A 15,838-nucleotide genomic window follows, 5' to 3' on the forward strand; every position below is an offset into this window, starting at 1 on the left:
CCTAATTCTGCAATTAGAACCTCTGAAACTAGATTCCTAAAATTTAGAACTACAAGGAGCTTTAGAGGTAATCTGTAATCTGTAATCTGATCCAACCTCTTTATTTAGAGATCAGGAAGCTAAAGTTAAATCACTTGCTCAAGATGATGATGCTCCAGCAGTAGCAGAGCTGGGCCCTGAACATGTCTCCTGTCTCCTGACTTGTTCTTCCCATCAAGTCCCATAGTGCTGCAAAAATCTCATCTGATATGTACAAGTTAAATGCAAGAAGCCCCATCCCCAACTGACATTTGGTACCCCCACTGTTGGCAACTGAAGTGCATCTCCAGGAGGGCAAATTAAGGCTTCCCGTTCTGAAAGTAAAGTGATACCTCCTCCCTATGTAAACTGCCTCCACTTTGCCGGTCCCTGGATAGAAAGAGCACGATGCCCACCAGGAAGAGCTGATGTTCCAGTAAGATCCGTGTGCCGGTTGGTTGGCGGTCCTCCGTGACTTCCTCCTGTGTTCATTACAACTGCTCCCCCACCCCACTTAAATGCCCGGCTCATTAGAGCTTTGGGAAACGACCACTATAAGTGGGGCCCACCTTGATTTCCTGGAGTCCCCAGGGGAACCAGCACTAGACGGGATGCCAGTTCTCTGGTGCCCTGGACAAATGTTGGAAACGCTACCAGTCCCGATAGCTGGTGGCTGTGTAGCCCGGGCCTCTGTCCCCGTGCCCTGCAGATGACAGGCAGGCCCGGGAGGGGAGGGGCAGGAGGCGTGTCCGCACCCCGCCTGGGGGTGCTGGAAGGCGGGGCGGGGGCGGCCTCAAATGAAGGGTGAGTTTTCGTTTCCCCAAAGCCGAGAACTAGAACTTCCCCGGAGTCCCAGATCTGCCCGGAGCGCCTGGCTCCCTCCTCCGATGCAGCCGGTAAGTAGAGTACGGACCCCGCAGGCACATCCCGGGGAGGGGACCCCAGTGAGGCTCCGGGATTGAAACCCCCATGCCGGAGTAAGGAGGAGGAGCCGGGGCGGTGCCGGAGCCAATGTAGACGCTCCGCACCCTCACTGCACAGCCGTGTTCTCGGGGAGGGCACGAGGTGTCCCCAGAGGGTCCTTCCAGCCCTGGAACCCCCGCGATCCAGGGCTCATGCAGTTCCAGTTCCCTAACCCTACCCCCCCGCCCCGAGCTGGCCCCCAGCCCGGCTGGGAGCCGAAGCCACGCCCGGCCAATCCGGGCCACAGGCTGAGTCAGCCCCCCCACCCCCCCCACCCCCGCCCCGGAGCCAGGGCCCTGCTGTCTCCCTGGGCCCTCTGTCCTACTGTCTTGGCCCTTGTGTGCTTCTTTCTAGCCCCCCGACTCAACCTTCTAAGAACTGTCTCAGACGTAGATCCCTCGGCCTCCTCACTTACACTACGGTCGCCCCTCCCATCCCAGGTACAAGAACTTCCGCGGCCCCCTCACCTACTCTACGTCGCCCCCGCCCCCAACTCCAGGTCCATGAGCTTCAGCCCCCACTGCCTCCTTCCACCTGTACTCAGTGTGTCCCCCTCCCCCAAACCATGAGCTGTTCTGGGCATCCCCACATGCTAGATCCATGAATTTCAGACCCCAGTGTGGCTCTCCACCCACACTTCCTGTTGTGAGTAACCCCAACCCCAATCCCGGGTCCATGGGCTTTAGATCCTTCTGCCTCCCTCCATTCACCGCATTCCCCAGATTCGAGTCTATGTGCTTCAAACCGAGCAGCTGCTCGCTCCTCTTCCCAGATCCATGGACATATACATCTACCATTCCTCCCTGCGCCCCACCATCCCAGCTCCCCGAGTTTCAGGCCTCAACCCGCCTTTCCCTTCACTTACTATCTTCCCAGGTCCATGGGTTTGGAAGCTGCCTCTTCTAGGCCCATGGAGACACTTGTCTTCATGGACCTGGAGGCCACAGGACTGCCCTTCTCTCAGCCAAAGGTCACGGAGCTGTGCCTGGTGGCCATCCACAGACACGCCCTGGAGGGGCCCCAACCTGCCCCTCCCACAGGGGGCTCTTCCCAGGTGCCACTGCCACCTAGGGTGGTCGACAAGCTTTGTGTGTGTGTGGCACCGGGGAAGGCCTGCAGCTCAGCAGCCAGCAATCTCACTGGCCTCAACACAGCCATGCTGACTGCCCATGGAAGGCGAAGGTTTGACCCCGGCCTCGTTGGCCTGCTGCAGGCCTTCCTTCAGAGGCAGCCACCCCCGCTCTGCCTTGTGGCCCACAACGGGGACCGCTATGACTTCCCCCTGCTGCAGGCCGAGCTGAGCGGGGCCGGCCTAGGCACAGATGCCCTCACAGGCGTCTTCTGTGTGGACAGCATCGCAGCCTTGAGAGCCCTGGACCGCTCAGGCCCACCCCGAGAATCCGGCCAAAGGAAGAGCTACAGTCTGTGTAATGTCTACACCCGCCTATATGGCCAGGCCCCACCGGACACCCACACGGCTGAGGGTGACGTCCTTGCTCTGGTCAGCATCTGCCAGGCCAGGCCCCAGCCACTGCTGCACTGGGTTGACACCCATGCTAAACCCTTCAGCAGTGTCAAACCCATGTATGAAGTGGCATCTGTGACTGAGCAGGGGGCTGCCTATGATACAGGGCCAAAGACTGAACTCCAGAAGCTACGGACAGCCACCAACCTGGCCACATCAGGGGATAGCAGCCCAGCTATCAGGAAGAGGAGAGGTAGATCAGAGGCTCCCTCCTCCTCCCAGGGCAGCCCTAGGACCTCTTATTCGAACCTGTCCCATCTGCTGGCAATGCTGGGCCCCCTGGTCATCCTAACCACGGCAGTAGCTCTGTACTGGGTACCCTGGTCATCCTAACCACATCATTGGCTTTGGGGGGGGGGGCAGTCCAGCTGGCACTGATGGGTCCTCCAAGGGAGGAGCTCAGGGATATGTTGTAAAACAGACTTAAATAAAAATTAGAGCACTTGCTCAGACTCCCACCACAGGAATCCAAGGAGCCTGGTCCAGTAGCATCTCTGGTCTATCTATGTTGTGGCCCCACATTCAAATCCTATTGGGAGGGGATGATCAACTTGGATATAGCCTTCCAGACAAGGCAGACTTGGAGAATTATTTTAGTGAATCTAAAGACGGAAGTGAGAATGATACGGTTTCCTATCTTGGGCCAAAACCAAAGCTCTCTTCCCATTTGTCACACACAGGGCTCAAGACTGAGCACCATGGAAGACATGAGACAAAGTGGGAGAAAACCTTTCCACTTTAACTCCAGTCTGAGGGTAAGACATCTGGTCTCAGATCTATCTCCTTATCTTTAGGGGGCAAATTGCAGGGACCCCTGACCACAATGACTTAAGCCACACAGCTACAAAGTCCAGAATCAGCCTTCAAAAACCCTCCTCCCCCCATCTAAGCTGACAAAACCAATACCATCCCCAATAACTGGGACCCAGAAGTTCCCTGACACCACATCATCACCTTTGGAGTTACTGAAAGACACAGCCATTTTCAAATCCATAGGTTTATTACAAATAGGAGCTTGGCCCAAACAGGAACAGGCCCCATCACAGAAAACACAGAGGCAACAGGTTACATACAAATGAGAGAACAAAAGTAGCCAAAGGATGAGACCAGAAAAGTCCTGTGCCCTGAAACCAAATACCCATCTACCCCTGCCAGACAGGACCCAGCCAAACACCCAGCCTTTAGTGCCATTCCTCTAAATCCTTCCTAAAAATCCACCTGTATCCAATCCCCTCAAATCAGAGAAGAATAAAGAGGGCACGGGTAGGGAATCTAGTTGGCCCCCTCTCCTTTGGGGCATGAGCCCCTTCTCTACCCTTGGCAAGCCTGAGCATATGCTACTTGCAGCTTAAATGTCATCAAAATCTTTTGCCTCAGGAGACAAACACGGGTACCAATGCTGGGATAAAGTTTAAAAACAAGAAAACAAGGGTTGACAAACCTGAGTCTGGATGTCCTTCCTGACAAGGGAATGAATGGGAGAGAGCAGCAAATAGAACTGAGACGAACCTAGCCCCATTTTATCTCCCCTCTCTGGCAGAGGAAAGGGCAAGATTTATATCTTCTGCCAAGTGCAGGCCAAATTTATTTAATGACTACATCAACAGAACAAGTCAGGCCTCTGATCCAAGAGGATCCTCCCCCACATCCCAGAACACACATACATGCACACTGATAGTTGGCTCCAAGTTCCTCTCAGCAGTTAAGAGGATTACGGTCCCACCTATTCCTCTTTCCACGTGGAGACTGGATGGAGAGGGAGGCCTAGGCACCCTGAGATGGAAGGAGCAGAGGCCCGAGGAGCCCAGAGTGAATTATGTAGTGGCATCTGAAAATGTCTTTTGGCATGTACACACCTGATGTGAATTTTAAAGGAATACCCTAAAGCTGACAGGGTCACAGACCCAAAGCCACCGGCCACTTCTTCGGATCAGTCCGAAGCCGCTGCTCCCCTCCCTCTGATGAGCAGGGCACTGTGGAGGACGTGGGCTCTGTGAGGCCTTCAGGAACCAGCAGGAAGATGGAGAGCCTCTTCTGATCTTCAAATCAAAATCAGCGACTCACACCATGGTGAAAAGCCGAGTGCTCACATGGGTATTTTCATCCATTCTTTTCAACATGTGCCTTGTGATTGCCCTTCAAACACTGCCCTAACACTGGTTTCACAAATCTCCTCCTTTTGTCCTGTGACTCGGAAAAAAATCACACCAACCAATTTTCCAGAATGATCTGAGGAAATTTCTAGGAAATGTCACATTTCACTGTCTCTCATCCCAGCTCATATATTGTGGTGAAATAGAATGTTACAAGTACAACATACAGCTTGCATTTACTTGGAGAAGAGGACACAACACAGACACACATACCCACGTGCTCAAAAACACACTGACAGGCAGGAAGGAGGAAAAGAGGTGGGAGGGGGTTTTAGGGCCAGAGCACAGAAGCTCAATAGGCAGTCTTCGGAGGCTCCACATAGGCAGGGTTGTATGGAGGCTGGCTGACAGGGTACGGTGCTCCAGCACCTGCTGAGGAACAGACACCCCCACCAGATTAGTCAAAACCATGTCCTTCCTCCAACGCCTTCCAAGACTCCTCATCAGAACCAGTATGAATTTTTTTTTTAAATCATATGTCTCTTAAATATTGGTTGTTATTTCCCATTACTCGTGTGCAATTAACTAAAGGCTGAGTGCCTGAGGGTTAGTGACACTGATCAGGGTTTTGGGATGGAGGGGAGAGTGGTCCCTAAGTAGTGTCCCCCAAACAAAGTCCCTGAGCTTCAGAGGAAACAATGACTGTCTTTAAAAAGAAAAAAAGACCTGGGCAGATGGGGTGTGGTATAGAGGGGGTTAGTAGAGAATGATTCTTATAAATAGGAGCCCGGAGGGAAAAAATGCCACTTGGAAAAGTCACTGTGGCTGGAAGGGTGTGGGCCCTGAGATTGGGGGGCGGTATGTGGAAGGATAAAGCGCTTACCCTGGCTGTACTCACCGGGCTGAGTCTCGTGGTAGGCAGGAGGTCCAGCTGGCTGGGCAGGGTAGGGTGGTGGGTACTGGGCTGGATAAGGCGCCACTGGCATCCCTGGCTGGAGAGGCATAGGTTGGTAGCCCTGGTACATGGCCCCTGGGTAACCAGGAGGCACACCTTGCTGCTGAGGGTATGCAGAGTGGACCACCGTAGTCGAAGTGGTCGTCACCACAGCTGCAAACAGAACACAGATCAAAGGCTCCTTCCCTTTTCTACCAGCAAAAGCCTATGTCTCCCAGGGCCTTCCCTATCCAGCCTAACATCTCCATGCAAGAGCCCCTTTTTTTAGGGCAAGGCCTGAGTTTAACTCTTACACATTCCCCCCTACACAGCACCCCCCCACACACACTACACACAGTCACAAATATGTACACAAAACTGCTGTCCCTGGGATGCATAGAGAAATGTATAGTATATACAGAGATAAACCTGGGTCCACAGACTCATATGGGCTCATGGGATATAGTTTGCTCCTCTCTCCAACCCTATCCTGGTGCTATTGGGAAAATAGTGATTCCTGAAAGTCTGGCTACAGGCCTGGGAAAATGTCTTCAAGCTTCCTGATTCTGTTCCACCACCAGACGCTCAAAAGGCTAATATGGTTTGTCATAAATTAAATCCCATGTGGCACAGCAAGATGGGCAAAAAGATCCTGATGAGCACAGAGTGTATCAGACCTAGCCAGAGCTCATCACACAGAAGTAGGCATGAGAGGGGGGACAGAACAGGGCAAAGAGTTAGGTGAACAGAGGAACACAGAGATGGGCACAGTACAACAGAGAGTCACACAAGACAATGAAATTCAGGGATGAGCAAAGAGATAAAAACAGATAACACAGTATACTAATCTTAATTATCCTGGGGTATGAGAAGTTTGGGGCTACTGGATGGTACAGTGGATTGAGTGCCGGGTCTGAAGTCAGAGTTAAAATTAAGCCTCAGACACTTACTATCTCTGTGACCCTGGGCAAGTCACTTCACCCTGTTTGCCTCAGTTTCCTCATCTGTAAAATGGGCTGGAGAAGGAAATGGCAAACCACTCCTGTATCTCTGCTAAGAAAACCCCAAATGGGGTCATGAAGAATGGGAGAACACACATACTCCTAATGAATCTTTTAGCTAATGTTAGGCCAAAGGGTGATTGGAAAGAGGAAATGTTGAATGAAAATAAGGAAAGAAAAATAGAGAAAGGAATGGATCCAAGAAAATGGAAAATGGAACTAGTCTGCCTATTCTTGCCAGACAACTAGATCATAATGTTGTACACATCATCAGATGTACTCCCTGTATAAGGACCCTGTTATTACTTAACTGTTGTTTTTTTGTTATTGTTATTAAACAAAGGAAGGGTTCAGTTTTGGTTCTGTGAGAAACATTTCCACAAATAATTATAATGTAAAAATAAAACAAAAGGCACAACTTTTTTTTTTTAAAGAGGAAGGGATGAGGAAATGGGAATGGAATTAGGAATGGAGAGAATTTATACAGTGGGGAACATGCAGACAAGTAGAAAAGGGAAAAAGGTAGAAAGAGGTAGGAGAGAAATTAAAGTGTGGGAGAAACGAATAGAGTTGGAAGTGAGGGAATGGTTGGGGTGGAAGAGATAAGGGTATGGTGGAAAGTATAGGGGACAAGGACATGAATGGAAAAAGAATGGATGATAGAAAGCGAGGTTGGGCATGGGATGAGAATGAGGACGGGGACACATTGGGGAATGGGGAGTTCATGGAATTCAGAAAGAGTAAATCTATATGGATAAAAAGAAAAGAGGAGAGGAGGGACTAAGGCTAAACTCACGTCTGGGCCTTCGGCACATCTTGTACAAACAGCAGCAGGAACACGTTAAACAGAGGATGATGGTGACCACAATGAGCACAAAGATGGTTGCTCCAATGCCCACGAATGTCCCGAAACTAAGAGGAAAAATCAAAAGGAAGACTAGCTTATGGACTTGATCTCTTAGGACTTCCAAATATCCTATGCATAGTTCTCCCCCAAATATGTCCTCTTAGTCTTAATCATGACCCAGTGATAACCAACACAGAGAATATTACAATATTGGGCCCGCAGGGCTTACTAAGTAGCAGGTATACCCACAATGCAGTAACCTGCCATGCCTCTTCCCTCCTTTCATTCCATCTTCTCTGGCCACAGAAACCTCTGCCTTCTCTGCTTTGCAAAGCTTGTGGAGTCTCATTAATTAAAGTAAAGGTAGGGGCGGCTAGGTGGCACAGTGGATAAAGCACTGGCCCTGGATTCAGGAGGAACTGAGTTCAAATCCAGCCTCAAACACTTGACACTAGCTGTGTGACCCTGGGCAAGTCACTTAACCCTCTGCCCCACCAAAAAAGAAAGTAACGGTGGGGGTGGGCTTCCCCCAAAAGAAGAGCATTCTAGCCTAGGCCTTCAGACTCCAAATCTAGGATAAATTCCACTGGGGAGATTAAAATGTAGCTGGATAACTTTAGCAAAAGAAATAAAAATACAATAGAACATAGATAATGTTAATTTTGGTTTTCTAAATCCACAAGCAGCCTACAGGGATCCTTATGTTTGATTTAGTGGCCCATTTCCATTTCAATTTGTCCTCTAGATCTGGAGTCAGGAAGTTGTTTAATTATTTCAGTGGCTGCCAACTCTTTCGAGACCCCATTTGGGGTTTTCTTGGCAAAGATATGGTGGTTCACCATTTCCTTCTCCAGCTCATTTTACAGATGAGAAAACTGAGACAAAGAGGGTGAAGTGATTTGCCCAGGGTCACAAAGCTAGTAAGTGTCTGAGACCAGATTTTAATTCAGGTCTTCTTGACTCCAAGCCTAGTGCTCCAACCAATTCACCACCTAGCTTCCCCCAAGTCAGGAAAGCCAGAGTTCAAATCTAGCCTCAAATATTAGCTGTATAACCCTGGGCAGTTCTCAGTCAGCCTCAATTTCTTTAAATGCAAAACAGGCATCAGAGTAGCATCTACCTCGGTATTTTTTGTGAGGATTAAATAAGAAAATATTTGTTGTTGTTGTTCAGTAATGTCTGACTCTTCAAGACTTCAGGGATATTATGTAAATACTGTCTATGGGGTTTTCTCGGTAACAAGGCACTTAGGATAAATCAGAAGTTTCTCCTGTGAGAAGCAAAACCAAAGATGACCAGATAGCAGGACAGACATATTGAGGAGGAATCAAGGGACTAGTAAAGTTTAGATTGACCAACTAGATATCAAGAAAGACATACCTTAAGAAGTATGGGGAGATAAAATTCTATAGCTGAAAAGTCGATTAGGCATGGCTACTACCTGACCAGATCTAGGAGACAGAGATAACCCCAAAGGTCAGGACCATTTAAAAAAAATCCCCCTCAGCTCTCAGGAATATGACAAGCATCCAAGCTTTCTCCACCCCACCACACCAGGGAACTTTGCAGTTTTCATGTGGACACCCCATCTATCCTCTATAAAAGCTTTTGTTTCCGTTCTAGGAGGAGAATGTTTCTAACCCTCCTCTGGAGGGATGAAGTCCCCCTTGGTCACTTTCACTAGCACCAAATTTAAAAAAGCAAAACACTTTAATTCTAATTGGACTGTGGAGAGTGTAATTCTTTCCTGAGGAATACCTAAGGACAGCCCCCCTACACACACATTGGCAAAGATACTGAAGTAGTTTGGCATTTCTTTCTCCAATGGGCTAAGGCAGAGTGACCTGCCCAGGGTCACACAGCTAGTATCTGAGGCTGTATTTGAACTCAGGTCTTTCTGATTCCAGGCCCAGTACTCTAGCCACCGAGCCATCTAGCTGCTTCTGGCTAGCCTGGCAGCTAGTAAGTGCTTAATAAATGTTTATTTCCTTTGCTCCCCACCCCACAATGAAAACAGCAGTTTGGCTGGGCTGCAAAGGTAGGCAGCAGCCAAACTGTGAGGAGCTTTGAAAACCAAAATAAGAAGTTTGTATTTTTTTATTTTGTTTTGTTTTTGTTTTTGCAGGGCAATGAGGGTTAAGTGACTTGCCCAGGGTCACACAGCTAGTTAAGTGTAAAGTGTCTGAGGCTGGATTTGAACTCAGATCCTCCTGAATCCAAGGCCAGTGCTTTATCCACTGCGCCACCTAGTTGCCCCCAAAGAAGTTTGTATTTTAATGAAAAGGAGTGGGGCAGCTAGGTGGCGCAGAGCACCGGCCCTGGATTCAGGAGGACCTGAGTTCAAATCTAGCCTCAGACACTTAACACTTAGTAGCTGTGTGACCCTGGGCAAGTCACTTAACCCCCATTGCCTCACTTAAAAAATAAACAAAAACAAAAAGGAGCCTCTTGAAGTTTCTGAGTATGTTAGGAAAATGATTTGAGCAAGTGACATGCAAGGCGAGTGACCTGGAAAGGAGGGCGAATGAAGTCAGAATCAAATCAATTAGGGGACTAGTATAATAGAGTAGGTGAGAGGTTAGGAGGTCCTGAACTGGGGTGGTGGCAATGTCAGAATTGACAGGACTTGGCGACAGATTGGATGGGGGGGGGCGGGGCGGAGATAGGATTTCTTTCTTTTTTTGGGGGGAGATAGGATTGCTAATCGAGACATGATTCCAAGATTAGGAGACAAAGTGACTGCAAAGCAGTCAGCACAATTAAGAGACACAGAGAATTTAGGGGAAGATGAGTTCACTTTGAGTAATGTTGGATTGGTGGGGCTGGTGGAGCTAGGACCTGAGACAGGAGCTAAGAGGAGAGGAGAGGTTGTACCTCAATAGATTAGGGATTTTTCTGCATAGAAGTGACAACCAAAGCCACAGAAGAGGATGAGATCAACAAGGAAGAATGGTGCACAGAGAGAGGACATTACTGAGAGCCATGGAGATTGGCCTCCAAAGTGGGGTATGCAAGGCAATGAATCCATCAGGGTATGGGATGAAAATATTAAAACTTGTTTATGCTTATTTTCATTTTAAAAACAAGAAACAAATAAGCTTTACTAATACTGAAATATATGGGTTGACACTGGCACCATCATTAGGCTCTCCCCTCCCCCCTCTCTCCCCCTGCCCCCCAACCACCTGCCATGTACAGTCTGCAGGGCGTCCTAAGGAAAGAGTGGGCACACACACAGTGAAGAGGGGTTGACTATGGCACACTCGTTCATTCCATTTGTTCATTGGAAAATCATACTAATAACTGAGCACAAGCTGACAAAAGGGAACACAGCAGAGCTGACACATTTTAGCAGCCTCTTTATTAGCCAGAAGGATGATCTAATCCATCTCCCACAAGGTCAGCTAGAAGAAACTTCTACGCATCAAGGATCTTATTTGAAAGATGGATTTAAATACACACTATCATTAATGATGAACTTTCCCCAATATGTGTTGTACCACAAGACATTAGTTAACGATACCATGAAGGTACTGATCTAACAAGACATTTAAAGTCAGCTTTTATTGCAGAAAACCATATCTGTGTCCTCTGTAAAAGCTCTCCTAGGTAAATACTTAGAAAACCTGGAAACATAATTTTCTAATCTGTTTAAAAATCTTCAGTTTCAGTAGGTTCTGAACCCATTTGTTAAAATCTAAAAACACAACTTTCTATTAGTTTGCAAGAACTGATTGATACTTATACCCACCTGATGCATAACCTCTGGACATACATTCCCCTTCAACTCTTGCTAATCTTTTTTTGGGGGGGGAGGGGATGGGGCAATGAGGGTTAAGTGACTTGCCCAGGGTCACACAGCTAGTAAGTGTCAAGTGTCTGAGGCCATATTTGAACTCAGGTCCTCCTGAATCCAGGGCCAATGCTTTATTCACTACACCACCTAGCTGCCCCCCTTCAACTCTTAAAACAGGCATCCTACTCTATATCTTCTTCCCAACCCTTTCACAACCCAACTGTTGGAAAAAACTGTCTCTACCTGTTTTCCTCCTTCTCCTCACCTCTCACTCATTTCTCAAACTTTGGCAACCTTCAGACTTGGCAATTATTAGGTTGCTCTCTCTAAGGTTACCAATCATCTTCCAATGGCCAAATCAACAAACCAGTTTCTTAGTCCTACTTATTCTTGACCTCTCTATAGCGTTTGATACTGTGGACCATTCCCTCATTCCTAGGGATCACCTCCTTTCTCTGGGTTTTCATGACATTACTCTCTCCTCATTCTCCTTCCTAGAAGACTCCCCTGCAAAATAATCATCCTTGTAAGAGGTGTAATTGTGAACTTATCTCCTTTAGAGCCAACTATAACAATAACAACAGCAGGTAACATTTATATAGGCACTGTGCTAAATGCTTTACAATTATTATCTCATTTGATCTTCAGAACAACCCTGAGAGGTAGGTGCTATTATTACCCAAATTGTACAGTTGAGGAAACTGAAGCAAAGAGGTAAAACAACTTGCTCAGGATCATCAAACTAGAAAGTGTCCAAAGCTGGATTTGAACTTGGGCCTTCCTGACTCTAGGTCCAACACTATCCACTGCAGCACCTAGCTATCCCTATATTTTCAGCTCCAAGTCTGTCTCTCGAACTCTAGTCCCACATCACCTACTGTACAATTTCTAACTGGATATACCACAGTCATCTCAAACTTAACATGTCTGCACAGAGCTTATTATCTTTCCCCCAAGTATCTCTATATTTCTATTAGGGGTATCACCATTCTCCCAGGCACCTAGGAATACAATCTCACAATCATCCTTCACCCCTCGGTCTCTCCCTCCCATACCCCATCAGGTATTGACAAATCCTGTCAATTCTACCACCATAGCATCTCCTGCACCTGTTGCCTTCGCCCTCCTCACACCAAGAACCACCTTGGTGGAAGCTCTCACAACCTCTTGCCTGAATTATTCCAAATAGCCGCCTAACTGGTCTCCTTGCCTCTAGTCTTTCCCCTATCCAATCATCCTTGGCAGAGCTGCCCAAATTATCTTTTTTTTTTTTAAAGAGAGTTTTTTATTTATTTTTTTTTTGGTGGGGCAATGAGGGTCAAGTGACTTGCCCAGGGTCACACAGCTAGTAAACGTCAAGTGTCTGAGGCTGGATTTGAACTCAGGTCCTCCTGAATCCAGGGCTGGTGCTTTATCCACTGTGCCACCTAGCTGCCCCTCCGAAATCATCTTTCTAATAAACAGGTCTGACCACCTCAAGGCCCCTGCTCAAACGCCTCCAGTGGCTCCCTCTTGTCTCTAAGGTTAAACTCCTGTTTGGTCCTCCACGATCTAGCTCTGCTGCCTCTGCAGGCTTATGACACAGCAATCATTCCGCGAGCTCCTTGGGAGTAGGGTCTAGATTGCCCTTTTCTTGTTTTTGCACAGTAAGTTCTTGCTGACTTGACCGCATTCTCCTTCATTAGGTCTTCCTAAGATGCAACTTGCCAAGCTGACCTTCAGCTCCGTCCCTGAGGCTGTGCTGACTGGGGAGACCAATCCTGGCCACCCCACCGTACTGTCCTCCTGCCACCTCACACCACAGGAAATCCATGCACACAGTCCACATGCCCCAAGGATCCTGCAGGTGCAGTCTATGATGTACCACGTAACTGTCCACCCAGACTCTAGCTAGGAATGCGCCTGGAACAAAGTGAGGCTCCATTTCAACTTACTTTTCAAGTTCTTCCCCAAGAAGCTTCTGCTCTTCTTCTTCTTTTTATTTTTTTGCAGGGCAATTGGGGTTAAGTGACTTGCCCAGGGTCACACAGCTAGTAAGTGTTAAGTGTCTGAGGCCGGATTTGAACTCAGGTCCTCCTGAATCCAGGGCTGGTGCTCTATCCACTGTGCCACCTAGCTGCCCCTGCTCTTCTCTTTACTACCTGGTGACCTAACAGCATAATGTGGTCAGAGGGTATGAGGGTGGGCAGAAGAGGATTTCTGGGTGTAAGATGGGATTATTTTACCCTTTGTGTTAACAGGCGGATTGATTGCCTTTCGAGCAAGTTCCTTTCTTTTCAAAAACTTTAAAATGAAACAAAATTAGGTTAATTTTTAAAATTCAGCCAAATCTGACTTTTCTCTCTCCTACTCCCCTCCCTCTCCTCACTGAAAAACAAAAACCCCTGTAACAAATACATATAATCAAGCAAAAGTAACTCCTACATGGGTCATGGCGAAAATACAGATAGACATGTTATGTATATATGTCTTTTTTTCTTTTTTTGGTAAGGCAATTGGGGGTTAAGTGACTTGCCCAGGGTCACACAGCTAATAAGTGTTAAGTGTCTGAGGCCAGATTTGAACTCAGGTCCTCCTGAATCCAGGGCCGGTGCTCTATCCACTGAGTCACCTAGCTGCCCCCATGTATATATGTCTTTTTTTTTTTTTGTGTGGGGCAATGGGGGTTAAGTGACTTGCCAAGGTTCACACAGCTAGCAAGTGTCAAGTGTCTGATGCTGGATTTGAACTCAGGTACTCCTGAATCCAGGGTCGGTGCTCTATCCACTGTGCCACCTAGCTGCCCCCTTATATATGTCTTAATCAGCATACTATCACCAATCTGTCAAGAGATTCATTGTGCGTCCTCTGGAATCCTGGTTGGTCATTTTGTAGATCAGAGTCTTTGAGGTTTTCAAAGCAAAACAATGTTTTTCCAGGGCTGGGCCTTTCTTTAGTCAGGAAGACCTGAGTTCAAATCTAGCTATAGCCACTTTATGACCCTGGGTAATTCACTTAACCTATCTGCCTCAGTTTCCTCAACTGTAAAATTGGGCCAATTATAGCACCCACCTCCCAGGGTTGTAAGATAATTGCCTGGCATAAAATGGGTGTTTAATAAACTCTGAGGTACCACCTGACACCTATCAGATTGGCTAAAATGACAAAAAAGGAAGATAATAAATGTTGGAGAAGCTGTGGGAAAATTGGAACACTGCTGCATTGTTGGTGGAGCTGTGAACTGATCCAACCATTCTGGAGAGCAATTTGGAATTATGCCCAAAGGGCGATAAAGCTGTGCATACCCTTTGACCCAGCAATTCCACTTTTAGGTCTTTTTCCCAAAGAAATCATGGAAGGGGGAAAGGGACCCACATGTACAAAAATATTTATAGCTGCTCTTTACGTGGTAGCAAGGAATTGTAAGTTGAGGGGGTGCCCATCAATTGGGGAATGGCTGGACAAGTTGTGGTATATGAATACAATGGAATACTATTGTGCTGTAAGAAATGATGAGCAGGAGGAGTTCAGAGAAACCTGGAGGGTCTTGCGTGAGCTGATGATGAGTGAGATGAGCAGAACCAGAAGAACATTGTACACAGTATCATCAACATTGAGTGTTGACCTACTGTGATGGACTATATTCTTCTCACCAATGCAATGGTACAGAACCATACTATTTCTTTTGTTTTGGGTGCTGTTGTTTTTTTTTTCTATTTTGAGGTTTTGCATCACTGCTCTGATTTTTTCTCTTATAACAGGATTAATGCAGAAATAGGATTAATGTTATTACGTGTATATATATGTGTGTATATATCTATATCTATATGTATATAGATATATAGATATAACCTATATCAGATTACCTGCTGTCTAGGGGAGGGGGGAGGGAGGGAGAAAAATCTGAAATTGTAAAGCTTGTATAAACAAAAGTTGAGAACTATCTTTACATGTAACGGAAAAAATAAAATACTTTATATGTAAAAAAAAAAAAAATTGGGTGTTTAATAGATGCTAGTTGAATGGCCAATTCAGGAAATGTTTTTTCATGACTTCACGTGTAATGGATATTGTATTTCTTGCCTTCTCAATGGGTGGGGGAATGGAGTAGAGAGAAGAAAATCCAGAAATAAAAATAAAACAGAACTTTTCAAAAAAATAAGTAAACAAATGCTTGTTGGTAGAATGTTCCTTAATACGGTTTGACCCTGTATTAGAGGGAGGTTATTTCCAAAGAATCATAATTTTCTTAGTTTTGACTTTACTTTCCTCCCCATCCCAATCCCCACCCTATCAACCAGTTCTCAGATTTGTGTTTACCAAGAATCATGAAGTCATCTGTATTTTATTAACTGTGGGAAGTTCTCCCTTGGAGACCTCATCAACAGGAACAAAACAAAACAAAAATCCTGACTTCCCTGGGCTTTGCAGTCATTAGGATCTGGAGTTCTGAGGACCTAGACTCCGCTGCCTTGGGCCCAAGGGTCGTCCTCTGCCTGGGCCTCAGTTGCCTCATCTATAAAATAGAGGCACTGAACAGGATGGGCCAAAAGTCATCAATATTTAGTACCTCCTTTATTTTTTGCTTCTAATGTACAATACCATAGCATCATATACAATACATATAGGAAATGAATTTACATTACATGTGAAAAATCAAATCTTGTAAATGGCCAAAAATA

At 46.8% G+C, this 15,838-nt stretch overlaps 2 protein-coding genes across 9 annotated transcripts in view; one reads left to right on the top strand and one right to left on the bottom strand.

Moving 5' to 3' along the window:
• Positions 1-84: 84 nt before the first annotated feature.
• Positions 85-2,970, top strand: TREX1 (three prime repair exonuclease 1). 2 transcript variants are annotated; one of them, XM_043977209.1, is made up of 3 exons: positions 85-914; positions 1,336-1,421; positions 1,858-2,970. In XM_043977209.1, exon 3 carries the CDS (start codon positions 1,862-1,864, stop codon positions 2,837-2,839), a length of 978 nt encoding a protein of 325 aa, XP_043833144.1. In that variant the 5' UTR covers positions 85-914; positions 1,336-1,421; positions 1,858-1,861; the 3' UTR covers positions 2,840-2,970. The 2 variants fall into 2 exon arrangements, with proteins under 2 accessions (XP_043833144.1, XP_043833155.1); XM_043977220.1 differs by lacking the exon at positions 1,336-1,421.
• A 517-nt stretch (positions 2,971-3,487) lies between these two features.
• The window catches only part of SHISA5 (shisa family member 5), a 44,897-nt gene continuing 32,546 nt past the window's right edge, over positions 3,488-15,838 (bottom strand). For 6 of the 7 annotated variants that reach the window (XM_043977258.1, XM_043977265.1, XM_043977236.1 and 3 more), the window contains 3 exons: positions 7,331-7,446; positions 5,498-5,707; positions 3,488-5,031 (listed from right to left, as the gene is read on the bottom strand). In XM_043977258.1, coding sequence (XP_043833193.1) covers positions 4,952-5,031; positions 5,498-5,707; positions 7,331-7,446 — 406 coding nt within the window. In that variant the 3' untranslated portion in view covers positions 3,488-4,951. The remainder of the gene's footprint in view (positions 5,032-5,497; positions 5,708-7,330; positions 7,447-15,838) is intronic. The other variant, XM_043977247.1, reaches the window with a different exon arrangement.

Source organism: Dromiciops gliroides, chromosome 1 (assembly GCF_019393635.1).
Source record: "Dromiciops gliroides isolate mDroGli1 chromosome 1, mDroGli1.pri, whole genome shotgun sequence".
Classification (NCBI taxonomy): domain Eukaryota; kingdom Metazoa; phylum Chordata; class Mammalia; order Microbiotheria; family Microbiotheriidae; genus Dromiciops; species Dromiciops gliroides.